General features: G+C 43.2%; 1 protein-coding gene across 6 annotated transcripts in view; it reads right to left on the reverse strand.

The window, feature by feature from the left end:
• The window catches only part of CNST (consortin, connexin sorting protein), a 122003-nt gene that overhangs the window by 35888 nt on the left and 58871 nt on the right, over positions 1-27244 (reverse strand). For 5 of the 6 annotated variants that reach the window (XM_017876213.1, XM_017876365.1, XM_017876280.1 and 2 more), the window contains 3 exons: positions 13428-13633; positions 2253-2283; positions 100-186 (listed from right to left, as the gene is read on the reverse strand). In XM_017876213.1, the coding sequence (XP_017731702.1) occupies positions 100-186; positions 2253-2283; positions 13428-13633 (324 nt within the window). The remainder of the gene's footprint in view (positions 1-99; positions 187-2252; positions 2284-13427; positions 13634-27244) is intronic. The other variant, XM_017876506.1, reaches the window with a different exon arrangement.

The following is a 27244-nucleotide window of genomic DNA, read 5'->3' on the forward strand; positions in this document are numbered from 1 at the left end:
ATTTTCTGACTTATAAAACCAGGTCAAATATGTTAATTTTGTAGACAGTGACTTGTTGGATTACTGCTAATTCCACATGCCATGTTGGTCTGTACTTACCCCACTGTTCTTGAATGGCAGAAAGATTTGCAAGCAATTGCTCATGATACAATCGTTCTAGCTGAATGAATTTCATTGCTTTCTCATCTGAATAGAACATTTAAGGAAAAGAGAAATCCAGACTATTTACATTATTCCCATATTTGAAGAACAATGTCCCACAGATGTTGAGAAATTTGCAGCTTACTAAAACATGATAGGACTCTAAATATTTTTAAATTTAAACATGTCTAAAATAATGTTTCTCATTTTTTTTCCCTCAAGATGGAGTCTTGCTCTGTCGCCCAGGCCAGAGTGCAGTGGTGCAATCTCAGCTCACTACAACCTCCATCTCCCGGGTTCAAGCGATTCTCCGGCCTCAGCCTCCTGGGTAACTGAAACTACAGGTGCTCACCACTGCGCCTGGCTAATTTGTTTGTATTTTTAGTAGAGACAGGGTTTCACCATGTTCGCCAGGCTGGTCTCGAACTCCTGACCTCCTGATCTGCCTGCCTCAGCCTCCCAAAGTGCTGGGATTACAGGCATAAGCCACTGCGTCCAGCTTTTTTTTTTCTGAGACAGAGTCTCCCTCTGTCACCCAGGCTGGAGTGCAGTGGTGCGATCTTGGCTTACTGCAACCTCCCCCTCCTGGATTCAAGTGATTCTCCTGCCTCAGCCTCCAGAGTAGCTGGGATTACAGGCGTGCACCATTATGCCCAGCTAATTTTTGTATTTTTAGTCAAGATGGGGTTTCACCATGTTGGCCAGGCTGGTTTTGAACTCCTGACCTGAAGGGATCCGCCTACCTCAGCCTCCCAAAGTGCTGGGATTACAGGTGTGAGCCACCTCACCCAGCCTAGTAATGTTTCTCGGTTTTGAAGTAGGTAAATTTTAATGTGGCATATTATGCAATAACTACTTGGATTCCACACTATCAGCAAACAGAAACTAAAAGAAGGTTTTAATGCTCAAGGAATGTCTGCTTGCAGAATCAACCAAAAGTAATTTAAGGAAACAGAACCACATGGAAACCTGGAATCTACATGTTTCCTTTTTCTCTCCTTACTTTCTGTCAAGCAACTGTGTGACTCTCTGGTCCAGCGTTTCTGTTTCAAGTCACCTTGATCCTTACTATTTCCCACTGAATGCTTTTCTCCTGCAAGACCAAAGGATCACAGGCCTAAACAATGACAGAGCAAAAACTTACATGGGTCTTTTGTAAACACTGAATTAACTTGCCACAGTGATTTCCCTCATTATCACGTGATTCTATTTCTTTGTAAATGATCCTGTGAGCTTTCGCCTTCGTATTTGTGTCACACAGATCTGCATCTTGTCAGGTCAGGATACGCTGTCCAACTGCCTGCCTTCCCCTGGGCAGTGCTCTAAATGCTGACCCAGAAAAAAGGAAGAGAAAAACTCACTGTTTCGCTTTTTGTCTTCATGATCACTCAGAAGTCCTCTCTCTCTCGCTTGCTACCAAGCTAGCTTTGAAATCTACTGCTTTTGGTCAAAATACACTCTTCAGCTAATGCCTTCTTCCAGCTGGTTGTCTTCTAGCCTGCCCTGTGTTGTAAAATGGGGGTCCCTCACTGCACTACCAGGGAGAAGGCAAGACTGGGCCGTCTAGTCCACAGGAAGACCTGTACCACTGTCACCGTCACACAGGTGAACTCGGAAGGCAAAGGCGCTCTGGCTGAGCTGGTGGAAGCTATCAGAACCAATGACGACAGATACAATGAGATCCGCCATCACTGGGGCGGCAATGTCCCGGGTCCCAAGTCTGCGGCTTGCGTCGCCAAGCTCGAAAAGGCAAAGGCTAAAGAACTTGCCACTAAACTGGGTTAAAAGTACACTGTTGAGTGTTCTGTACATAAAAATAATTAAAATAATACAATTTTTCCTTCAAAAAATAAATACAAATACTTACTTTAGTAAAATTAAGGCCCATTTATGAAGGTAAACTTCTGATGGTTCTAGGAAATTTTGTGGAGTGACAGAAATTTCCTACACGTTGCTTTCTGAGGTGGTTACGTGGGCACATACAACCGTCAAAACCACTGAAACTGTATGATCTGTATATTCCATTACATGTAAAATATACTTCAATGAAAAAAAATGAATGGTTCTCTAAGAGTTCTAAAAATTTCTTCCTGTAATTAAGAAAAGGATACAGTCCTCCTCCTGGAAATAGGACTCTGCTATCTGTTAAAAACAAAGAAAAAACAGAGAAAATTAAATTAACACTTGGATGAGAAGACAAATTTGAAACAAATTAAGATCTTGAAATTCTAAATGTTTTTGATATCAAATTAAGAGAACTCTTTTTTTAAACTACATTCACCAGTTCAGAAGAAATCTGACTGTAGGCACAGGATGCAATTCTTAAGTTACTCATCTCAAGCAAAGCAGAGACGTTCTTTGGTGTTTACACATCATTCTTCCTACTCTACTTCAAGTCAAAGCAAATTTCCCTGATTCATTAGCGTTTAGAACTCTAAAGAATGAGAAAAATGTTAGAGACTTACAAAAACATAACACAAATGAAAAAACGACTGCTTACTGTAAATCAAAAGTAGAAATATTCCCTTCAAATGCTGTGAAGCAAATAAATAAATAAATAAAAAGAAAAAGTAGAAATGTCAAGTCACGTGAGACCTCAACATCCTATTTATTTCATTCCTATTTCACAAACTACTGGCTGAGGACATCACAGGACACTGACTTTTTGGTCTGGTCTGATATTTAAGAAAAGGCCAGGCCAAGCGCTAACAGTTGATTAACGTTGTTTAGAATATGTACAAAGTGCTGCACACGTAAAGAATACCTAAAGAGTTCCGAGACTCAGGAGCTGGTCTCAGTTCAGGCTTGTCAGTTACCAGATTCATTCTAAGACATCTTTACACTTAAAGATTCTTTGATTCTAAAACTTCGGGATATTTTAGATCTTTATTTAGATATGACATTTATGAACAGATCACTAAAACTAAAAATATTCACTGAAATATTGCATAAACTCTGTATTTTTAAAACAGTTTCCAGCCGGGCACGGTGGCTGATGCCTGTAATCCCAGCACTTTGGGAGGCCGAGGCGGGTGGATCATCTGAGGTCAAGGGTTCAAGACCAGCCTGACCAACACGGTGAAACCCTACCTCTATTAAATATACAAAAATTAGCCAGGTGTGGTGGCTCATGCCTATAATCCCAGTTAGTCTGGAGGCTGACGCAGAAGAATCGCTTGAACCCGGGAGGTGGAGGTTGCAGTGAGCTGAGATCGTGCCATTGCACTCCAGCCTGGGCAACAAGAGCAAAACTCCATCTCAAAAAAAAAAAAAAAAAACAAACAAACAAACAAAAAAAACAAACCAAAAAACAGTTTCCACAGATTGTCTCTAGTAAAAAAAAGGTATAACCTTTATACATCACTATTTCCATTTTCCAGGTAAACTGCCAAGGCAAAGAGTAATAAAGTACTTGTCAAACGCTATAAGCTAGCAGATACAAAGGGAATGGTTGTTGTCCACTATTAATCCACTCCAGGGTGAGGAACAGCTACGATCTTTTTGGTAAAGGAAAATACTTAGCCTAGTATTTAAATCTCTACAAGAGTGTGTGTACTTATTTTTGGTTCTCATCTATGCATGTTAGAGTGACGTGAACTTCAATCAGTTTACTATCTATAAATGTTTAGTTTGTCAGTTGTATATATTAGATTTATTTGATCATATTTATAGTTATATATGATTTGCGGGGACAACTGATTTTTTAAGAATCTGGTAATTCTTTGGTAACTCGAGGCATTATAGTTGTGGTTTTTTTTTTTTTTTGTTTCCTGAGAGCGGATTCTCGCTCTGTTCTACGTGCTCATGGCGTGGATGTGCGAGTGGCCAGATCCAGCTGCAACTGCAAGCTCCGCCTCCTGGAATTTACTGGGCCATTCTCTATCTGCCTTCAGCCTCCCAAGTAGCGTGGGACTACAGGCGCCCGCCACCGTTTGTTGGTGTTTTGTGTGGTTGGGTGTTGATTGTTGTTGTTCGCACCGTGCTATAGTATTTTTATGTATTTTTTAGGGTGTATGACGATGGGGTTGCGTACGGGTGTTAGCCTCAGGATGGTCCTTCGATCTCCCTGACCTCATGATCCGGCCCGTCTCGCCTCCCAAAGTGGCTGGGATTACAGGGCTTTTTGTATGCCACTCCTACCAGCTTATTTTTTTAATAATATGTTTTAAAAGTAGTATGAACCAAGTCAAACTGCCAATCTTCAATCATTTCTTTAGCTTACAAAATGAGAGTTTCATATAATGGCGTAACCAGCAGTGTGCTAAGTGTTTAACAGTCGTCTCCAGAGTGTTGGGGAGAGCCCCGGCTTGCAGTGTTTGCCAGTGTGCTGATGTTTAACAGGCGTCTCCGGAGTGCTGGGGAGAGCCCCGGCTTGCAGTGTTTGCCAGTGTGCTGATGTTTAACAGGCGTCTCTGGAGTGCTGGGGAGAGCCCCGCTTGCAGTGTTTGCTCATCTCAGTGGTGTCAATACTCCACCATGGCCGATGTAAAGCTACCAATGTGATGGGTGTCACTAAACATGGTTCTCAGATGTCAGTACTAGCAGGTTCCAGCATACCAGTGCGTTCGTTACACCTAACTGAAATCAATGATGACATTGCAACTACAGAGCCCGGCATGGCGACTCATGCCTATAATCCCAGGACTTTGAAGCTGAAGCAGGCAGATCACTTGAGGTCAGAAGTTTGACATCAACTTGGCTGACATGGTGAAACCCTGTATCTTCTAAAAACATGAACATTAGCTGGGTGTGGTGGTGGGCACCTGTATCCCCAGCTACTTGGGAGGCTGAGGCAGAAGAATCACTCGAACCTGGGAGGTAGAGGTTGCAGTGAGGCGAAATTGCGCCACTGCACTCCAGCCTGGGTGACAGTGTGAAACTCTGTCTCAAAAAAACAAAGAAAAAAACATTTCAAGTACAAACTCCCAGTGAAAACATCTATGGCATTACACAGTTTCCTTTCTATACATGGTATGAGATAGAGTTTCAGGTTGCCCATTAAAATAAAATGGCCCTTCAAAGCCATTTTTCTTGCCTTTTTCCATCTGCACACAATTGGCACATGGTTATTTATAAATAGCTCTTACTGAGGAGTTTTGATGGGGTCCATAACTATTATGTAACCAGATTTCTTGGCACTGCAGAAATACAATGTTCAATTAGCTTGCAGGCTTCTGTAGCAGTTCTAATACCATAAAGTAACTATGCAGAGAAGGTTATGAAACCCAGTGCATCAAAAGTAAAAAAGTAAAAGTAAAAGACATTTCCAGGTAAAAAGTCATCCTGAGAAATAAATATACAATATTTCCTCTTTAAAAATCTCCCCCTTGCAAGTCTAGCAGGAAGAGAAAATGTACTTTTTTTGAAGCATATTTCTAAACCTGAAAGCTAGCCCAGTAGAGCAGAAAGAACATGGGGTTGGAGGTGAATGGCCTGTGTTTTAGTCCAAGCCCTGTCACTTAACCAGCTGTGTGACCCTGGACATGTCATTTCGCATCTCAAGCCTCAACTTTCTTATCTTAAAACAGGGACAGTAATGCAGTTTTATACAGCTGCAGAGGTGTATAAAACAAGGCTGCCATAAGGATTGAAAGAGAGATTGTGTTTGCGGCCCAGGTACAGGAAGCAAATTAAAATAAATAACTAAATACAAATTAAAAAAAAAAAAAAAAAAGAAAGAAAGAGAGAATGTGTATCTAGCATAATGCCCACCACACTGCAGTAAGTGCTTAAAACGGTTTTTGAGTCTGATTCGGAATGAATTGCAAGGTGCAGAGTAGAATCATGTGACAAAGTTGAAAACTGCTGGGAAGGCAACAGTTGTAAGGCGATCCTGGTTATCCTTCTTTTACCAATCAGGAACCCTCTAAAAAAAGACACTGTGAAGGGCCATGGCCTCAATGTTTGTGTCCCCCTCACAAATTCATATTTTGAAACCAAGTTCCCAAGCGATAGTGTGAAGAAGGGGGTCTCCGGGAGGTGATTAGGTCACGGGGGCTCTGCCCATGTTCACTTACAAAAGAGGCCCAAGGGAGGGCCTGCGTTTCTATATGAAAATCTCCCAAGCACATGACTTCAGTTAAACACTCAAAGCTAATGTGTAGTCATGTTAACTAAGTCAGTGTAAAAAAGACCACTCATACCTAAGAACAAGAACTTTAAAACAACATTTTTAAGAGTTCCATGAGCTCAAAATGTAAGTATATGTCGTCGTATTTCCATTGGCCTTTAGCACATATTATTCTATATATTATATACCACTTTTTAAACCACAATTTTCCTAAAATTAGTTCTCACACTCGAATACCTTATTTCTGTTAATGGTACTACTATTTCCCCCAAACTGGATATCCTACAGTCATCTCTGATTTCTCCTTTATTCCCTTTTTACAGTTGTGATGGTTAATACCGAGTGTCAACGTGATTGGATAGAAGGATACAAAGTATTGATCCTGGGTGCGTCTGTGAGGATGCTGCCAAAAGAGATGAACGTTTGAGTCAGTGGGCTGGGGAACGCAGACCCACCCTTAATCTGGTGGGTACAATCTAATCAGCTGCCAGGGAATATAAAGCAGGCAGAACAAGGTGAAAAAGAGAGACGGGCCTAGCCTCCCAGCCTACATCTTTCTCCCGTGCTGGATGCTTCCTGCCCTTGACCACTGGACTCCAAGTTCTTCAGTTTTGGGACTTAGACCAGCTCTCTCCGTCCTCCTCAGCTTGCAGACAGCCTATTGTGGGACTTTGTGATCACGCCAGTTAATACTTAATAAACTCCCCTTTATATATATAAATATATATAGGATATATATAAATATCCTATGAGCTCTGTCCCTCTAAGAGAACCCTGACTAATACAACAATCTACACCAAGTCCTAGTTATCCTTCCTTCCAAAGATCTCAAATCCATCCCTCTCCATTTCCACTGTCACCACTTTAGCCTAGATGCTTTTATTACCTTATGCCGGAATTATGTCTTCTTTTAGTTCTTATTTTCATCCAAATTTTACATGTCTATGCTTTAAGGAGTCAAACAGTTCTAGAGACAGGAAAATGACAGAAAAGCCTCTCCCCAGACTCTTGTGATCCACTCTAAACAGGACTGGTGACCCTCTCATTCCTGGCATATCCACTCTAAACAGGACTGGTGACCCTCTCCTTCCTGGCATACAGTTGTCATCTTAAAATCTCCCTTCACTTAGATTCCCTTCACCTCCTTCCTGAGTAGGATTCCCAGTTTCCTGTATCTCACACCTTCCTGTTTCTTGGTTTACTCCCTTGTTTTGCTGGAGCACATCATCTAGCGGCTTCCTGAAAAAGAGTGGATAGGAGATACCAGAGGACCTGAAGTAGGAACATCCTTGGTATATCTGAGGAGCTGTCAGAAGGCCAGTGAACCTGGAAAGGAGTGAGTTAAGGAGAATCTTTCTAATGAAGATCTAGGAGGCTAACAGGACCAGATCATGTAGGGCCTTGTAGGCCATGGTAAGGATTTTGGTTTTTATTCTAAATGAGAAGGGAAGCCATTGGAGGGCTTTGAACAGTGGAGTGACAAGATTTGACTTATGTTTCATCTGCATCACAGTGACTGTCATGGAGAGAGAAAGCACTAAGTGGAAGGGAGAGTGAAGGCAGGAAGGTCTCTATAGTGAGAAATTTACTGCAAGAATCTGGGTGAGATTTGATGGTGTCCTGTACTGAAATGGTAGCAGCGAAAGAGGGAAGAAGTTCTGGGTATATTTTGAAGTAGGTCTGCAGGACTTGCTGTTGGATTGGATTTGGATGCAGGGAAAAGTAAATAAAGTACGACTTCAAGGCATTTGGTCTCCACAACTAGAGGGATGAAAGTTGGCATTTAACAAGAGAGGCAAGACCAGGAAAGCAGTAGATATGGAAGAAAATCAAAGTTTGATTTTGTAAATCTTAAGTTTGAAATGCCCATGCGACATCTTGGGTAGCTGGATAGTTAAGTCTGAAGTTCAGAAAAGAAATAGGACAGGACAGTCGCAGTGGCTCACACCTGTAATCCCAGCACTTTGGGAGGCTGAGGTGGGCAGCTCACCTGAGGTCAGGAGTTTGAGACCAGCCTGGCCAACATTGTGAAACCCCGTCTCTGCTAAAAATACAAAAATTAGCCAAGTGTGGTGGCACGTGCCTGTAATCCCAGCTAGTTAGGGGGCTGAGACAGGAGAATCACTTGAACTTGGGAGGCGGAGGTTGTAGTGAGCCAAAACTGTGCCACTGCACTCCAGCCTGGGCGACACAGTGAGACACCGTCTAAAAAAAAAACGGTGAGACACCGTTAAACACTGGGCGACATGCATCCCAGTGTTTAAACATTAGGGCTGGGTTCAGTGGCTCATGCCTGAAATCCCAGCACTTTGGGAGGCCAAGGTGGGAGGATCACTTGAGGCCAGAAATTCGAGACCAGCCTGGGCAACACGGTGAAACCCTGTCTCTACAAAAAAAATTAAAAAATTAGCTGGGCATGGTGGCATGCGCCTGCAGTCCCAGCCACTTGGGAAGCGGAGGCAGGAAGACTGCTTGAACCCGTGAGATGGAGGCTGCAGTGAGCCGTGATGATGCCACTGTACTCCAGCCTGGTGACAGAGTGGGAAAAAAAAAGGAAAATATGGGAACTCAGCAAATGAGCCAGAGAAGGCATGGCCAGTGACATAAGAGGTAAATGCCAAGAAAAGAGCTCCCAAAAGGCAAATAAGCAAAACGCTTCAAAACAGAGTATGTGATCAACTTGATGCTTCCAATAGCTCCAGTAAGATGAAAACTAAGGTCTGACCACTGGATTTAACAACATGGAGATCACTGGTGACTTTTACAATGCAATTTTGGGGGAGTGGTGGGAACAAAAGCCAGATTAGAATCAGTTCAAGAGAGAACTGGGTATGGAATGTTACCTAAGTAAATTCTTGCCCAGAATGTTTAACCTGAATCAAATCTTAAAGAAATAATTAGGCTGGGTGCCGTGGCTCACATCTGTAATCCCAGCACTTTGGGAGGCCGAGGCGGGCGGATCATGAGCTCAAGAGATTGAGATCATCCTGGCTAACATGGTGAAACCCCATCTCTACTAAAAATACAAAAATCAGCTGGGCGTGGTGGTGCAGGCCTGCAGTCCCAGCTACTCAGGCGGCTGAGGCAGAAGAATTGCTTGAACCCAGGAGGTGGAGGTTGCAGTGGGTCAAGATCATGCCACTGCACTCCAGCCTGTGGACAGAGCAAGACTCCATCTCAAAAAAAAAAAAAAAAAAAAAAAAAAAGAAATAATTAGACAAATCCTGATTATGGGACATTCTACATGAATTCTTAAGACTGTTCATAAATGTCACTGTGAAAGAAAGACAGACTGATACAGATAGAAAAGCAGGGAGCACTGGATTACAGGAGACTAATGAATACTGACAGTTGAATGCAATATGTCATCCCACACTGAATCCTGCACTGGGAGAAAACAGTTACACAGAACATTGGTGGAACTACTTGGGGGAAATTTGAACATGGATTGTATATTAAATAATTTTGCTGCATCAGTGACTCATTTCTTGGGGTTGATAATGGCCTTGTATATTATATAGGTGAGTATCATTCTTCTTGGGAGATCTATATACAAATATTTAGGGGCGAAATGTCATAATGCAAATTACTTTCAAGTGTTTCAATGGAAAAAATACCTGTGTGTACACAAGAGAAAAGGCAATATCACAAAGGCCGGGCGGGGGCTCACGCCTGCAATCCCAGCACTTCGGGAGGCCGAGGCGGGAGGATCACCTGAGGTCAGGAGTTCGAGACCAGCCTGGGCAATATCACAAAGGCCAGGCGCGGGGGCTCACGCCTGCAATCCCAGCACTTCGGGAGGCCGAGGCGGGAGGATCACCTGAGGTCAGGAGTTTAAGACCAGCCTGGGCAATATGGTGAAACCCCATCTCTACTAAAAATACAAAAATTACCTGGTGAGTGCCTATAGTCCCAGCTGAAAAAAAGAGCAAAATTTGATAAAATGTTAACAACTGGCAAATCTAGGTGAAATCTACTGTGTGATGTGCTGGCAATTACTAACATGAATGAAGTATACCTCCATCCCTCCCTGATGTGTGTGTCCCTTGGGAGGTGACAGGGTATTTTGTCTTCTTGGGCTGAGGAGGCAACCATCAACCGAATCCTGTCACCCTGATCTCAGCTTTCTAATGGCATCAGTATTTCTTTGCTGATCCCCAGCCTTGATTTCCAATCAGCAATCTCTGAATTAGTGACAGTAAGAATAGAGTTTAAATGTTTAATATTTCTTTGGCTTTTACTGTACGTCAAACATATGTTAAGTGCTTTTACATGCATTATCTCATTTAATCCTTTATTACTTTACAACAGAGGAAACCAAAAGCCACTTAGCTTGTGGTAAGGCCAAAGCCCATACATTTAAACCACCACTGTATTCTCTGATCTTTCTCAGGAGAGAGAAGATCGCCATGCAATCCACTGTTCAAATGCAAAGAAAGCTGAGTGATTAGAAAGCTGCCTTGCTGTTGGTGCTGCTCAACAACGGTGAGTTCGTGACAGCTTAGAGGCCAGAAGGAGTATACATCTCCTCAAAGGCATTCTTCAAGTTCATACAGGAGGTAATACAAATTTGTAAGAGTATACATTTTCCTGAATGGGGACAAAACTTATTTTACTTTGTTGTTGTTGTTTGTTTTTAGACAGGGTCTTACTCTGTTACCCAGCCTGGAATGCAGGGTTGGAATCACGGCTCATTGCAGCCTCAAATTCCTGAGCTCATGCAATCCTCCCACCTTAGCCTCCTCAGTAGCTGGGATTACAGGCGCACGCCACCATGCCTGGCTAAATTTTTTGTATTTTTTTTGTAGAGACGAGGTTTCCATGTTGCCTAGGCTAGTCTTGAACTCCTGGGCTCAAGCAATCTGCCTGCCTTGGCCTCCCAGAGTGCTGCATTACAGGTGTGAGCCACCGTGCCTGGTCCTATTTTCCTTTTTTTTTTTTTTGAGACAGAGTCTCCCTCTGTCACCCAGGCTGGAGTGCAGTGGTGTGATCTCGGTTCACTCCAACCTCCGCCTCCAGGGTTCAAGCGATTCTCCTGCCTCAGCCTCTCGACTAGCTGGGACTACAGGCACATGCCACCATGACTGGCTAATGTGTGTGTGTGTGTGTGTATTTTTAGAAGAGATGAGGTTTCACTGTGTTGGCCAGGTTGGTCTTGAACTCCTGATCTCACGTGATCCACCCACTTCAGCCTCCCAAAGTGCTGGGATTATAGGCATGAGCCACCGCGCCCGGCCTACTTCACTTTTTATCCCATTTTCTGTTTGCTCTGAGAATGCTCTTGTCTTCAATCCTAATGTAACATCATATCTGTTTTTGTTACATTAGGATGAGACACAAATTCTGTTTAGAAATAACTCCAATAATAGTCTTTCTATTTTACTTTCACATTGACAATGAGTCAGATTTGCTTCAGCCTGGAAGAACGTGTTTATGTGAAACTGGGCACTTGCAGCCAGCTGCACTTTTGTTTTTCTAAATGGGAAATGGGTTAAAAATTAAAAAGTATTCACTTCTCATTACAAAAGTCAATCACTTTCGCCATTCCCATGTACCAGTTATTTTCATTTTATGTAAAAATAAAATGCAGGCTGGGTGCAGTGGCTTGCGCCTGTAATCCCAGCACTTTGGAAGGCCGAGGCGGGTGGATCACCTGAGGTCAGGGTTTGAGACCAGCCTGGCCAACGTGGTGAAATCCCATCTCTATTAAAATACAAAAATTAGCCAGGCATGGTGGTGGGCACCTGTAATCCCAGCTACGCAGGACGCTGAGGCAGGAGAATGGCTTGAACTCGGGAGGTGGAGACTGCAGGGAGCTGAGATCATGCCACTGCACTCCAGCCCGGGCAACAGAGCGAGACTCTGTCTCAAAAAATAAATAAATAAATACAATAAAAAATAAAATAAAATGCAGCTCAAATATTTTAATTTCTTCTGAATTAGCTCTTATGTAAAAAAAAAAAAAGTTTCCTCATCACTAGCCTAAAGGTTCCCCAGTCTCCAGGCTCTCCATCCTCTAACATATGCACCCTCCTAATCCTCAGAAGAGTTCTTTTTCTAAAATTCAAATTTGATTCAGGCACTCTTATAATTAAAAGTTCCCAGTCCCTAAAAATAAAGCCTTAATGTCAAACCAGCTCTTCAATCTCACCTCCTCGTTTTCTATCTTCATCTCCAATAATATCCCAGCTATGGCTCTCACAGGCTGATCTCTTCCTGGACCAACTCATTCTGTTAATCCACTGAGCACCTAATAAGCCCGGAAAACCCAGCTCAAGAGTCACCTTCTGTTCCCAAGTGTCCACCAGGCAGAATTAATCACTCATTTTGTGCTGCTGAATCTTTAACGTACGTTTACTCTAACACTGAATACAAAATTCCACAGCTACTTATCTATGTAACTGTTGCTCCTGTGCCGCCGGGGCTCTCTTAAGGGCATATTCTGCTAAGTAGTCTTTGCCCACCCAGTGTCTAGCAGGGTCTTCGGCACCTGGTAGGTGCTTATCGAACTCTTGCTATGTTGACACTGATCTGTACACAGCTTAATTACCGATTTAAAAAGTGAGCCATTGTTCAAACTACGGATTATCCAAGGCCAAGGGATGGCCATCAGTTAGTAATATGCCAAATATCCCACTAGGGTCACCTTCTCCTGGGCTCACCAATGATGAGTGGGACACAATCAATTACAGAGATTGCATTTTACTTTTTATTTTTATATTTATTTATTTATTTAGAGACAGGTTCTCTCGCTCTGTCTCCCAGGCTGAGAGCAGTGGTGCAATGTCAGCTCAATGCAACCTCTGTCTCCCAGGCTTGAGTGATCGTCCCACCTTGGCCTCCCAAGTAGCTGGGACTACAGGTACACACCACCACGTCCGGCTAATTTTTGTATATTTTGTGGAGATGGGGTTTCGTCATGTTGCTCAGGCTGGTCTCAAACTCCCGAGCTCAAGCCATCCACCCACCTTGGCCTCCCAAGTAGCTGGGACTACAGGTGCACACCACCATGTCTGGCTAATTTTTGCATATTTTGTAGAGACGGGGTTTTACCATGTTGCTCAGGCTGGTCTCGAACTCCCAAGCTCAAGCCATCCACCCACCTCGGGATTACAGGTGTGAGCCACCGTGCCCAGCCAAGACAGCATTTTAGATCATTCCAAATGCTGCTAGGAGAATTTTCGTGAGGCTGAAAGTGAAGGCTTTACCAGAGTACCTGATGAAGGCAAAGGGGAAGTGCTCTTGAATCCAACTGCTCAACTTCACCTCGTATAAGTGAAAACAGAGACTGCAGAACAAGCTTCGGAGCCTCTGGCTGCTCATTAGCATTGACTTCAGCAGCTTCTTCATCACCAACAGCATGTGTGACTGCACTTAGTATTTTTTCTTGCATTGAAGGTGCAATATCTCCTGAAAACAGTCCTTTAAGAAGTAAAGAAAATGCCTGCGTTAGGATCAATTCCCATGATGGTGTAACACATTAATTCCCATGATGGTGTAACACATTAAAATGATTACATATAGTTTGATGCCCTGGCTTGCCCAAACGAAAACAGACCTGAACAGGAAGGTAAACGTGTTAATCACAAGGAACTGCTAAAGAAGTTGAGCCTTTCTGATTAAACTTTGATAACATCAGAAATACTTCTAGATGTTAGGAGAGTACTAGGAGAGTAGCAGGAATTCAGATGCCAGACCTAATGGCTAGTGAAATGTTTTCCTAATAAAAGAAGTAACACAAACTTCTCAAAATCACTAATAAATAAATACTTAACTAACAGCTACTGAAATACACCAAATCTTAAACATTGTTATAAACTATAACCTCACCCTTCACTGAAATCTCAGTGTCAGTTTTAATTTTCATGTTCAAATTTAACAGACTATCTGCCTATGTGCATACCTTTAGCTAGTTTGCCTTGGAAAGGATCTTCTTCAGAAATATCATGTGTATGACCACGACTGAAGCCGTCCTCCCTGTAGAGTAGTGTCCAGAGCCCACTGTGTCTATACACCACGACTCAAGCCGTCCTCCCTGCAGAGTGTGCCCAGAGCCCATCGTGTGTATGCACCATGACTGAAGCCATCCTCCCTGTAGTATGCCCAGAGCCCGTCGTGTATATACCACGACCGAAGCCGTCCTCCCCGTGGAGTGTGCCCAGAGCCCATCCTACTCTAATAAAATCCATATCTTTCCCTATAACATGAGCTTGAAGTCAAGTTACTTTCCTCTGAACCTGATATTCGGCCTCGTATTATGCTAGGCTGCAGTACAGTAATTGGTATAAGATGTCATCTTCTACTTCAGATCAACTCTGGCAGTACAGGGGTTATTCCAGTGATATCCAGCATGGTGTCTTCAACACGACAATCCCACGTGCTGTGCTTCTTTAAAAAATCACCCACAGTGATTACTTGGATTTTGGAGAATTCTCTTCTAGACACTTTATATCGCTATACATTTTGACCATTAGAAGTACAAGGCCCAGTGATGGCCTGCCATTTTTTAGGGTATTTCTAAAAACATAGGTGATTCTTCTGCTTTCTAATTTTCTAACCACCATAGTAGCAAGACCAAAAGGGTGCCAATGTGGGTAAAGGAGTTTTCCATGGAGAACTACAAAGAAACTAAGAGAATTAGTGTTTTCTTTCCCTTCTCTCCAGCCACACTACTATGCCCAAGACACTTAATCTCATACAGACTGTGATAAGGTCAGCTTCCCAAATTCTATTCTTTTGTTGATGACATTATTCCCCTATAGTTATCAGGGTATTACTCCAGGCTTCTTTGTAAAAGACAGATGAGATATTGTAATGCTCATTTTTAGTAAAAGGGAGCTAAATAAAACCCTTGAGGACTATTGCCAAAGAAGGATGAACTTTCAAAGGTAAGGAAAAAGGACAGAATTGATGACTCCCTTTCCTAAAGGAGATCAAGAAAGGGTCCTGGATAATGAAAATGGTAACCTGCATTGTGATGATCTCAGTTATTTAGTTAGCATCGATTTGTAATGGTCAAGTTTCCTGCTTGATCCATTTGATCACTTACTTTAATATTCAATGTTACCGATAGGTACAGTTTATTAAAAGGCAATACATTGGTAAATAAAATGATGTAACCAGAGAAACTTCAACAGAAGGGGGACTATTACTCATGAAACATATCAGCAGAAGTTCCAAAAGCCCACAGAAGTCTAAGGATTCCAAGAGCAGCAGGGGACTAATGGGCAATTAGAAAGAATATCGTACTTTAATCACCAAGTGTAGGGAGGGTAAGAAAAATATGATCTAGGCTCAGATGGGTCACACTAAATCACTGAAGACATTAGCAAAACTTACAAGACTCATACTACAAAAGGATTATCTGTCAGGCGTTAAACAACATGAGCTTCAGAGAAAACTATTACTATACAAAACCATCTTACCTCGAGATGACATTCCTTGCTGCGACAGAGTAATATAAAATCAGAGAGCACTGGAAAAGGAGCAAGAGACTTGCTCTTTTCTGCTATTATTTTTCCAAGAGACCTTGGATTAGACATTTTACTCGCTGACCTATATAGTTTCCTTATCTAAAACAAAGAGATTGCATAGAGAAGTTCTCAGGTCCATCCCTCCTAGTTCTGACCATCAAAAACATTCAAAATCTCCAGAGATGTTGCTGTATAAGAAATGCTGACCATTACTGTGAAGAAGCTTGAGTAACTATTTTCGACAATGGAAGGTAAGGTTACCCACCTAATACAAGTATCCTCTAATTCCTTTCTCTTTTTCTTTTTTTTTGGAGACGGAGTCTCGCGCTCTGTCACCCAGGCTGGAGTGCAGTGGCCAGATCTCAGCTCACTGCAAGCTCCGCCTCCCGGGTTTATGCCATTCTCCTGCCTCAGCCTCCTGAGTAGCTGGGACTACAGGCACCCGCCACCTCGCCCGGCTAGTTTTGGTATTTTAGTAGAGACGGGGTTTCACCGTGTTAGCCAGGATGGTCTCGATCTCCCGACCTCGTGATCCGCTCGTCTCGGCCTCCCAAAGTGCTGGGATTACAGGCGTGAGCCACTGCGCCCGGCCTCCTTTCTCGATATACGTTTAAAACCACTGTTCCTCCCTTGCCTAGACTGTAGACTATATAAATAGAGGCGTGTTTGCTTTTCAGGCAAGAAAACTGAACGTCCTTGCAAGGAGCATGCTGCAATACTCCCTACCAAGGAGTAGGTTTTTGTTTCTAGTTCTGCCAAGCTTTTAGAATTTTATCGTGACTCAAATAATCACATGAATTGTTATACATGTTATGAAATGACCAAGGATATACTTTACTTTAGGCACATACAAAATAGGAAAGTAACATTTAGCCATATTCTGGTTACTTGCAATTTTAAGCCACTTAAATTACGGTGTTTTTAGTTTCACAACATTAATGGGGTAAAGAACTCATATTAGAAAACTGTTGCCCAGAGTTGGAAGAAGGACATGGATATTAAGGCAGCCCTAAGTTCCCAGCTTGCTTCACCTACTTATTAGCTGTACTTTTGGCAAGTTAATCTCTTTGATCCTCTATTTTTTCCTCTGTAACATGGGGGCTATTGCATCTACCTTATAATAGTATTGTGAGGATTAAACGAGACAGTGCATGCAAAAAGCAGGAGCGCTCCTAAGTCTCAGCCTGAAAAACAACTTTATTGTCACTTAAATGAAAAAGGTCACAAGACTGGTAAAGCAGTTCTGAGACAAGTCCAATTTGAGGACAAAGATTCAGAGGAAAGGGTAGTTAAAGCGAATAAAGTTTATATTACTCATGTCACAGTGAATAATTGGAGTTATAAGAACTAGGTTGGAGTATTAAATTGCTTAGGTTATTATTCACCAACACTGTAGGTTTGAACATCATTGAGCTTGTATATATTTTTTCACACTTTATCATACAATATGTAGCCTTTTCAGATTGACCCTCCCACCTCAGCCTCCCGAGTAGCTGGAACCTCAGGCACACAACACCAAGCCCGGATGATTTTAAATTTTCTGGGGCGGTGGGGTGCTGTCTTGCTATGTTGCCCAGGCTTGTCTTCAACTTCTGGCCTCAATTGGTCCTCCCATCTTGGCCTCCCAAAATGCTGGGATTATAGGCGCCAGCCACCATATCTGACCTAAAATTCCTTCTAATACACAAAAAGTTTTCAAGATATATTTAAAGTTAAGGAGAAAAACCAAATGAAAACATACCGCTCCATGTAATTCCCTACAAAATCTCACTCAATATAAATGAAGCTTTCTGTTGCCACATATGAATCCATACGGCTAACAAGAACAAAACATTCTATTTATTGTCATCTGTGGAAGCCAAGTGACTTATAGTTAAAACTACCCATTAAATAACTTGATGATGCTATTTTATAAATATTTAAAGACAGTAACAGGCACATTCATAAGACCTAATTTAAGACCTGTTGACTTCATTAAGCTCTAAAATGGAGATGACAGTTTATGTGTACCTACTGAGGTTTTCAGAGATGGGGTTTCTTTTTTTTTGAGACAGTTTCTGCTCTTGTTGCTCAGTCTGGAGTGCAGTGGCACGATTTCGGCTCACCGCAACCTCCACCTCCTGGGTTCAAGCTATTCTCCTGCCTAGCCTCCCAAGTAGCTGTGAAGAGGTTTTATTTGTTTTTAAAAATTATTTGTAATAACCATGGGCCAAAGACTGGGGAAATTACCTTGAGAAATTTTATTCAATTGATCACACCACCCGAATTCTGTGTCAGTTCTAACATATAACTGTTCCACTTAGCTTAGAATCTATCTCTGATAGTGGTCAAGAGGCATTTTGTGAAACAATACAGTAGTATCCTTTAATGACTTTTACCTTAAAACACTAGGAATGCCCTCTGACATTCATGTTCCTTTTAATAATTTAGCACTGATCTGCCATCTGTGAACATAACTAAGGGATATAACCATTTCTCTGCATTACAGGGAAAATGATGTGACTGGATGTTGAAGGGCAAAATCTCACAGCTGGTACTCTAGTTAGTAAGTAATTAAGAGAATAAAAAATTATTGCAGTCAGCTGGGCATGGTGGCTCACACCTGCAATCCCAGCACTTCAGGAGGCCGAGGTGGGCGGATCACGAGGTCAGGAGTTCGAGACCAGTGTGACCAACATGGTGAAATCCCGTCTCTACTAAAAATACAAAAATTAGCTGGGTGTGGTGGCGTACACCTGTAATCCCAGCTACTCAGGGGAGTGAGGCAGGAGAATCGCTAGAACCCAGGAAGTGGAGGTTGCAGAGAGAGAGACTCCCGTCTCTACTAAAAATACAAAATTAGCCTGTAATGGTGGCCCATGCCTGTAATCCCAGCTACTCAGGAGGCTGAGGCAGGAGAAGAGCTTGAACCTGGGAGGTGGAGATTGCGGTGAGCCGAGATCGTGCCACTGCACTCCAGACTGGGCAACAAGAGCAGAAACTCTGTCTCAAAAAAAAAAAAAAAAAAAAAAAAAACCCCACCTCTGAAAACCTCAGTAGGTACACGTGAACTGTCATCTCCATTTTAGAGCTTAATGAAGTTGACAGGTCTTAAATTAGGTCTTATTTAATTTGACTGCAAAAATTATTGCAGTCAAAATGGGGACTGGCAAGACGTCACACAGAAAACACCAAGGCCTAGGTAAAGAGTGCCAATTATTATATTTATGATGATACAGATTAAGCATCCCTGATCTGTAAATCTGAAATCCGACATGCTCCAAAACCTGAAACTTCTTTAGTGCTGACAAGATGCCACATGGAGAAAATTCTATACCTAACTTCACATGAGAGGTTATAGTCAAGGCTTGATTTCATGCATAAAATTATTTTAAAATATTGTATAAAATTACCTTCAGTCTCTATATACAGAGTGGGTATATAAAACATAAATAAAGTTGTGTTTAGACTTGGGTCCCATACTCAAAATATCTCATTATATACATGCAAATATTCCATAATCCAAAGAGAAAATCTGTAATCTGAAACACTTCCAATCTCAAGCATTTTGGATAAGGGATAGTCAACCTGCAGTGTTACTGATGACATAAACTAAGCTGACGGGCATTTTTGAGGATAGGGAAGGGTTATTTAAAGTCCTCATACTGGCCAGATGTGGTGGCTCATGTCTGTAAACCCAGCACTTTGGGAGGCCGAGGTGGGTGGATCACCTCAGCTCAGGAGTTCGAGACCAGCCTGGCCAACATGGTAAAACCTATTTGTACTAAAAATACAAAAAATTAGCTGGGCATGGTGGTGCGCACCTGTAGTTCCAGCTACTTGGGAGGCTGAGGCAGGAGAATTGCTTGAACCTGGGAGGTGGAGGTTGCAGGGAGCTGAGATCAGGCCACTGCACTCCAGCCTGGGAGACAAAGCTAGACTCAGCAGAGGGAGAAGGGGAGAGGGGGAGAGGAGAAGCAGCACAGACAGGGGAGAGGGAGAGAGGGAGAGGAGGAGAGGGACGGGGGAGGAGGAGAGGGAGAGGGAGAGGGAGAGAGAGAAAGAAAGAAAGAAAGAATAAAAAAAAATGCCTCATACAGATCAAATACTGTATACTACTATTCAGAGTACAAGTACCCTATCATTCAAAATTACCTTTGCTGCTTTTATAAAACTACTTTCTTTGATCCAAGTGTTAAAGCTTCCTTTCACTGCAGTGAAACTAGATCAAATTAAAACTCTGAGAGAAGGTTATGCTGTTATTCAGAGACAATTACTGAAACAAACCCAAATCCACGACTTCCCCTAAGAGTGAACCATCCACCTTTTCTCTGATCATGTTTTGTCTTGCTGAGGCTGGCAGGCAGGAATCACAGCCACCAACACACCCAGAGGAAAGGAATGTGCAATAATTGTTCTGTGGCAAATTGTGGAAAGTCATGTATTACTTTAAGCACACTTTTAAAGTTCAGCAAAAGTGATATAGTACAGTTTAACCATTAGACACAAAGTCTGAAGTCAGACTACCTGGGATGAAGGCCTGGGATGTACTTTATCCCAGTGCTATACTTTTTAGCAATGACATTGGGCAAGTTACTTAATCTCTCTGTGCCTCAGATCCCTCATCTATAAATTGGAGCTAACTGTATTATGCTTAATAAGATTGTGGTACGGAGTAAATGAGATAACTCCACACAAAGCATGTACCACACAGTGGCTGGCATATACTAAATAAAAAACGCTCGGGACCTATGTTTTAAAACTCAGCAAATTTCAATCAGTTAAGCTTTGTATGTCCCTAACACTGAGTCTGGAGTGTTACATATATATTTTTGGAGACAGGGTCTCGCTCTGTCACCCAGGCTGGAGTACAGTGGTGCAATCATGGCTCACTGCAGCCTCGACCTCCCCAGTTCAAGTGATCCTCCCACCTCAGCCTATGAAGTAGCTGGGACGAGTGCACACCCCCTGGCTAATTTTTGTATGTATTTTTTGTAGAGATGGGGTTTCGCCATGTTGCTCAGGCTGGTGTCCAATTCCTGGGCTTAAGCAATCCGCCCGCCTTGGCCTCCCAAAGTGCTAGGATTATTGGCTCAAACCACTGTCCCTGACCTGTTATGATTTGGGGGGCTATTTTTTTTTAAAAACCTAACACAAAATTTAACATTTTAATCATTTTAAGGTATACAATTCAGTGGCATGAAACACATTCAAGGCCGGCTGCGGTGGCTCATGCCTGTAATCCCAGCACTTTGAGAGGCTGAGACGGGTGGATCACCTGAGGTCAGGAGTTCAAAACCAGCCTGCCCAATGTGGCGAAACCCTGTCTCTACTAAAAATACAAAAAATTAGCTGGGTGTGGTGGCGGCACCTGTAATCCCAGCTACTCGGGAGGCTGAGGCAGAGAATTGCTTGAACCAGGGAGGCAGAGGTTGCAGTGAGCCGAGATCGCGCCACTAAACTCTAGCCTGGGCAACAACAGCAAAACTCTGTCTCAAATAAATAAATAAAATACATTCACGACGCTGTTCAATCATCACCACTGTCCATTTCCAAAACTTTCCATCATCACAAAGAGAAAGTCAGTGCCATAAAATACTAATTCTTCATTCCCCTTCACTCCAGCTCTGGAAACCTCTATTTTACCTCCTGTCTCTATGAATTTGCCTAGTCTATGTACCTTATATAAGTGGAATCATAAAATATCTGTCCTTTTGTGTCTGGTTTCCTTCACTTAGCACAGTGTCTTCCAGGTTTATCTGTGCTGTGGCATCCATCCATCCATATGTAGCATGTATCAGATTAGCATTCCTTCTAAAATCTGAACATTTCATGATGTGTATATACTACATCTTGTTTATCCATTCATCGGTTGACGAACACCTGGATTGTTTCTGCCTTTTTTGCTACTGTGAATAATGCTGCTATGAACCTTAGTGTACAAGTATCTGCTTGCGTCCTTGCTCTCTATTCTTCTGGGTATATACCTAGAAGTTAATGGCTGGATTGAATGGTAATTCTATGTTTAACTGTTTTCCTACAGCTTTATTATTTTAACTCTATCTCAACCACTGTCTTGAGACTTCAATATCTGTGCTGTTTTTTTCACCTCTAAAACAGAGATAATATTACTTCCCAAAGATTAACTGGTTCGAGTTTCTAAATCAATGATATCCTTATCTAAAATATGCTTTTGTATAAAAATATGAAATAGTAGTATTCTTTCAGAGCAGTTTGATCTAATTCCATCCGTCTGGACATAGTTCTTGCTACTGGAAGCCCTAAAATGAAAAGGCCTGAGTGCTAAGTAAAACAGCGGAACGGGCAGTTTCAAACTCTGAGGGCTTCACAGAAATATTAAATAAAAAAACAACAACAACAACATCCAGAACTGTAAGAAGTAACTTTCTTAGAACTCTGGAAAACAAAGGTATACCTGAACAAGACAGTGACCACCGAATCAACAGAAAGGCAATGTCAAAAGAGTAGCAAAGCTTTGGGTGTTTTTACTTGCCCTTACCTCACCCCTTTCCCCAGCTCAACAGCAGCCCCCGTCCCCAGTATGGAACTCCTGTACTTGCTTTTGAAGGGAGCAGAGTTGATCTTACTTGCAAATCACTACGTTTGCTCTAATCTGCCTGGGGCTACCTAAAGACTGAAACAAGGCACTCACCTCTCTGTTGCAAAACTCAGAACACGTTCAGAGCACAAAAGCAGCGGGTGTTGCTGGAAAATACTGTCAGGTGATCAAAAACCCACAGCCAAGGTGGGGGCAAAAAAATTATGGTTGAGACATAAACCAGACAATCTAAAGCCAGGGGACAAAAGTCAGGAAGATTGCTTCCTTGGGAAATCAGGGCATTCAAAAATGTTTGTGTAGACTGGAGAATTCAGAAAGCTACACGCGACAGCTCAGGACATGACACGTGCTTAGAAAGGGCCAGAGAAGACCCATAAACTTAGTGCAAGCAGAAGTGAGGGCTGGGGCAGAGTTATAAATGACCCAGCTGGTGTTAAAGGAGTACCCGAGCACAGAGCCAATCTGAAAGACTGGAAAAGAAACACAAGCTAAGGCTTCAGCAATCAAGAACTGCCAACCCTGAGCAAAGGGGAGACCCTGATTTCCAGAGTTACCACAGTATAATACATCGGTGTCCGGTTTAGAAATACATAGACAGAAAACATTCCGGAAGAAGCACAGACATTGAATTTCCTGGGCAAAGGATTTAAATTAACTGTCTTAAAAGAAACCATAGATGAAGAACTAAAGGAAATCAGGAAGACAATGTAGGAAAAAAATGAGAATATCAATAAAGAGACAGAAAACATAAAAAAGAATGGGGGAGTTTTTCTTTTTTTTTTTTTTTTTTTTTTTTTTTTGAGATGGAATCTCCCACTCTGGTCCCCCAGCGCTGGAGTGCAGTGGCACGATCTCAGGCTCACTGCCCAACCTCCACCTCCCTGGATTCAGCAATTCTTTGACCCTCAGCCTCCCAAGTAGCTGTGATTACGGGTGCTTGCTACCACGCCTGCCTAATTTTTTGTATTTTTAGTAGAGACGGGGTTTTACCACGTTGACCAGGCCAGTCTTGAACTCTTTACCTCATGATCCACCCGCCTCGGCCTCCCAAAGTGCTGGGCTTACAGGCCTGAGCCACTGCGCCCGGCTGGGAGTTATTGTTTAACGGCACAGAGATTCTGTTTCGGGAGATAAAAGTTTTAGAAATAGATACAAATGATGGTTGTATAACATTATGAATGTAATTAATATCACTGAACTATAGAGTGAAATGGTTAAAATGGCAAATTTATGTACAGAAAAAATGCCTTCAGTTCTGTGATTTCATGTTATTAGTCTTTGAGTCATTGTACAACCGAATTCCTCAAACTGCCTTACCCATTAACGCTGATGCATATCTTGGGCATAATTTTGGAAGGCAGATCAGAAATAAATTTTAACACACGGTTGATGTAGTTCCTGTGCGAGAATCTCTTTCTGACACGCTCCCTCTTTCTGACACGTTTCGTCCTCTAAGGTTCTGATCAATGCCATGAAAATGGAAAGGAGAGTGAAGGGCAATGCTCACCTTTTTTTTTGGTGGGGAGGGGGGACAGAGTTTTGTTCTTGTTGCCAGGCTGGAGTGCAATGGCATGATCTCGGCTCACTGCAGCCTCTGCCTCCCAGGTTCAAGTGATTCTCCTGCTTCAGCCTCCCACGTAGCTGGGATTACAGGTGCCCGCCACCATGCCCATATAATTTTTTGTAGTTTTAGTAGAGACGGGGTTTCGCCATGTTGGTCAGGCTGGTCTCAAACTCCCTGCCTCAGGTGATCCGCCTGCCTCAGCCTCCCAAAGTGCTGGCATTAAAGGCGTGAGCCACCATTCCTGGCCAGTGCTCACCTTTTAAATACCTCCAGTCACTGGCCAACCATACTGAAGCAGCAAACAGGAAACATCCCTTCCTTTTCCTCAACACTAGACACAGGTATTATGACTGTAATAAATCTGGAAATTAGTCAACTTCCTTCTGGCCTGACCTCGGGCTAAAAGAATGTATTATGTACTTATGACATAATTACCACGTGCTCCATGTGCCAGGTTCCCTCCCATGCCCCTGGGCTGTATCCTCTGCCTTCAGAGGGAGTGAGGCAGGACTTCAGTTAAGATCTTAGGCTGGAGTCCAGCCACCCAGTTAACCTAAAGTAAGCGACCTGACTCACTCAACCCGTCTTCTCGTAAACTAACAGCAAAGGATTAAATAAGGTGACACACAAAGTACAGCCAGAATTTACTAGGCACACAACATGGCAGCACTGTTCTCGCACCTGAGTGTTGGGTAAGTGGTTTCAATGTCAATACAGGGATGGGAAGACAGGAACAGCCACTGGACTTGACTTCAGGTGGCAGTCTTAAAATGAACTTCAAGAAACTCCAGTGGAATTTGACAGATGCATGCCAACAAGAGGCTGTTAAGGGCCAATGCTCCCCATCCCTTGGTGCTTAGGTTGTAACAGCAGGTAACCCATGGGCTCTGTTTATTACAGCATTTACAGTGATTCCACCACTTCCTAGAGCTTGCTTCAGGCTTTCTAATCAAGGCACAATTAGTACACATAAATATTTCTGGGATTTAGAATCTAAATTATATAGAACATGTCAATTAGCACCAATGTTTGGATTCTCTATTTTTCCTCTCAGAAGTTTGATTAGACATTTTACACTTTAACATGTTTTATGAAAACGAAAATATGTAAAACATTTGCCCAAGCATGCAATTTGTTATGCTAATTCTTAAACCTCTTCTTTTCTTAAAAAATGTTAAAGACAGAGTCTCTGCTGCCCACGTTACAGCAGAGCAGCAGCATCATACAAACTCGAACTCCTTGGGTCTAGTGATGATGCTGCTACCTCAGCCTCCTGAGTAACTGGGACCTCCACCATGCCCAGCTAATAAAAAAAATTTCTTTTCTAGTAGAGACAGGTTCTCTATGTTGTCCAGGCTGGGTTTTATTTGTTTTGTTTTGTTCTGGTCTGTTGTTGTTTTGTTTTCTGAGACGGAGTCTTGCTCTGTTGCCAGGCTGGAGTGCAGTGGCGCAATCTCAACTCACTGCAGCCTCCGCTTCCCCGGTTCAAGGGATTCTCCTGCCTTAGCCTCCTGGGTAGCTGGGACTACAGGCGTGTGCCACTACACCCAGCTAAGTTTTGTATTTTTAGTAGAGACAGGGTTTCACCATCTTGGCCAGGACGGTCTCAATCTCTTGGCCTCATGATCCCCCTCTGCCTCCCAAAGTGCTGGGATTATGAGCTTTGAAAGATTCTCCCCGGGGCCTGAAAGTGTGGGGGGATGAGTAACTCCTCCCTTCTCAGGCCCAGTCCCAAGGTGCAAGGCCACTTGTACCAGTAGCGTTCGTCAGTGAGACAGCAGAAGCGGGAAGAGGGCCGGCCGGAAGACACCTATCCCTGAGGATGGAGAGAGACATCCGGGTACCACATAGCAGTTACATCAGACAGGGACACTTCCTGTTTACAGGAGACTGTAAAACCCCTGGCCCCGTCCTCACATGGGGCCGACGCCATTTTAGGCCTCATCCCGCCTGCACCCAGTGAGTGGCTCATTAAAACAGCGTGTTGCTCCACACGGCCTTGTGTTGTCTGTTGGCGCCCTCCCGGGGTTAACTCCCCTGAAAATCAGAAAATCACCCGTGATACTTCCATCCCTCTATATTAAAACTACAAGCAGATGTGTCCCTTCTCAAGCCAGAAAAAAAACCTGTCTGTACATCTAGGAAAGCACATTTAGCTCACCACGAATGTGTCCAATCGCTGGGTGTGCGAGGGAGCTCGTACGAGTGAACAGTGGCCGTGGGACGGCACAGACATCCCTCTTAATTACTAGCATTTCAAAACCCCAGCCTCACTTTCACTCCTCAGGAACGCCCGCAGTCCTGGACACCTACCAACCCAGTAAGTGGGACGGCGAGAATATCCCACAAGTGGACTGATAAAACCCATTGCGCCGTAGGCGAAACTCCTGTCACCAAACCCTAACAGTCAACACCTCCACAGCTGAGTGGTGGCCAAGGTTACCCCTCGGAGCCTGGTCTCCTTCTAACTTAAGCTATCTCAATTGTGTCTTGTCAACAAAGGCCTGGAACTGTATAAATACCACTAACCCTTAGGCCGCACACCCCTGCCTAAGTGCACTATGCGACAATCCCATGAACACCAGCCTACAATGGACTGCCCCTGATGGATTCTTTGGATATGTGGAACCCAGGGTTCCTCATGGCTACCTTATCACTGGCAAGGTACTTGCTTCTTAGGCACAATTAAACCTGGATTCTTTTTACTTCCAAAGCAGGTGGGCAACACCCTCAGAGTCCCTGTGTATGATAACCAGAGAAAAACAGTCCTTAAAGGTAGGAGGAAGCCAAAGACGGCAAGAGGACGAGTGGCCTCCGCAACGGATCATCAAATATTACAGTCCTGCCACCCGGGCTGAGGATGGTTCACAGGGCCATTCCATATACACGCTAAATAGAATAATCAGACCACAGACTGCTCTAGAGACCATCACCAACCGAAGCGCCTCAGCCCTGGAAATGCTCGCGCAACAACAAAACCAAATGCGCGCGGCAATTTATCAACACAGGCTGGCACTGGACACTTACTAGCAGAAGACGGTGGGGTCTGTGGTGAGTTTAATACCTCCAACTGCTGTCTTAACATAGACGATAACGGAAAAGCGGTTCTAGAAATCGCCTCAAACATCGGAAAAGTAGCCCAAGGTCCAGTCCAAACCTGGACGGGATGGGACCCGGCAAACCTTCCAGGGGGCGGTTCTCTAATTTAGGAGGATGTAAAACGCTGGTAGGGACGGGCATCTTCACCACTGGGGTCCTCCTGTTTCTCCCGTGTTATCCCACTGATAATGAAAGCCATTAAAACTCTTGTTGAAACTACAGTAAACCGCCAGACGATCCAAACCATGCTCCTGCTACAACGGCACGGTGGATGCCAACCCGTCTCTCAAAATCCCCAAAATTAAGTTTTTTCTTTTGTTTCCGAGGTGCCCACGCCA

This window comes from Rhinopithecus bieti, unplaced genomic scaffold (genome assembly GCF_001698545.2).
Source record: "Rhinopithecus bieti isolate Rb0 unplaced genomic scaffold, ASM169854v2 scaffold_187, whole genome shotgun sequence".
Lineage (NCBI taxonomy): Eukaryota > Metazoa > Chordata > Mammalia > Primates > Cercopithecidae > Rhinopithecus > Rhinopithecus bieti.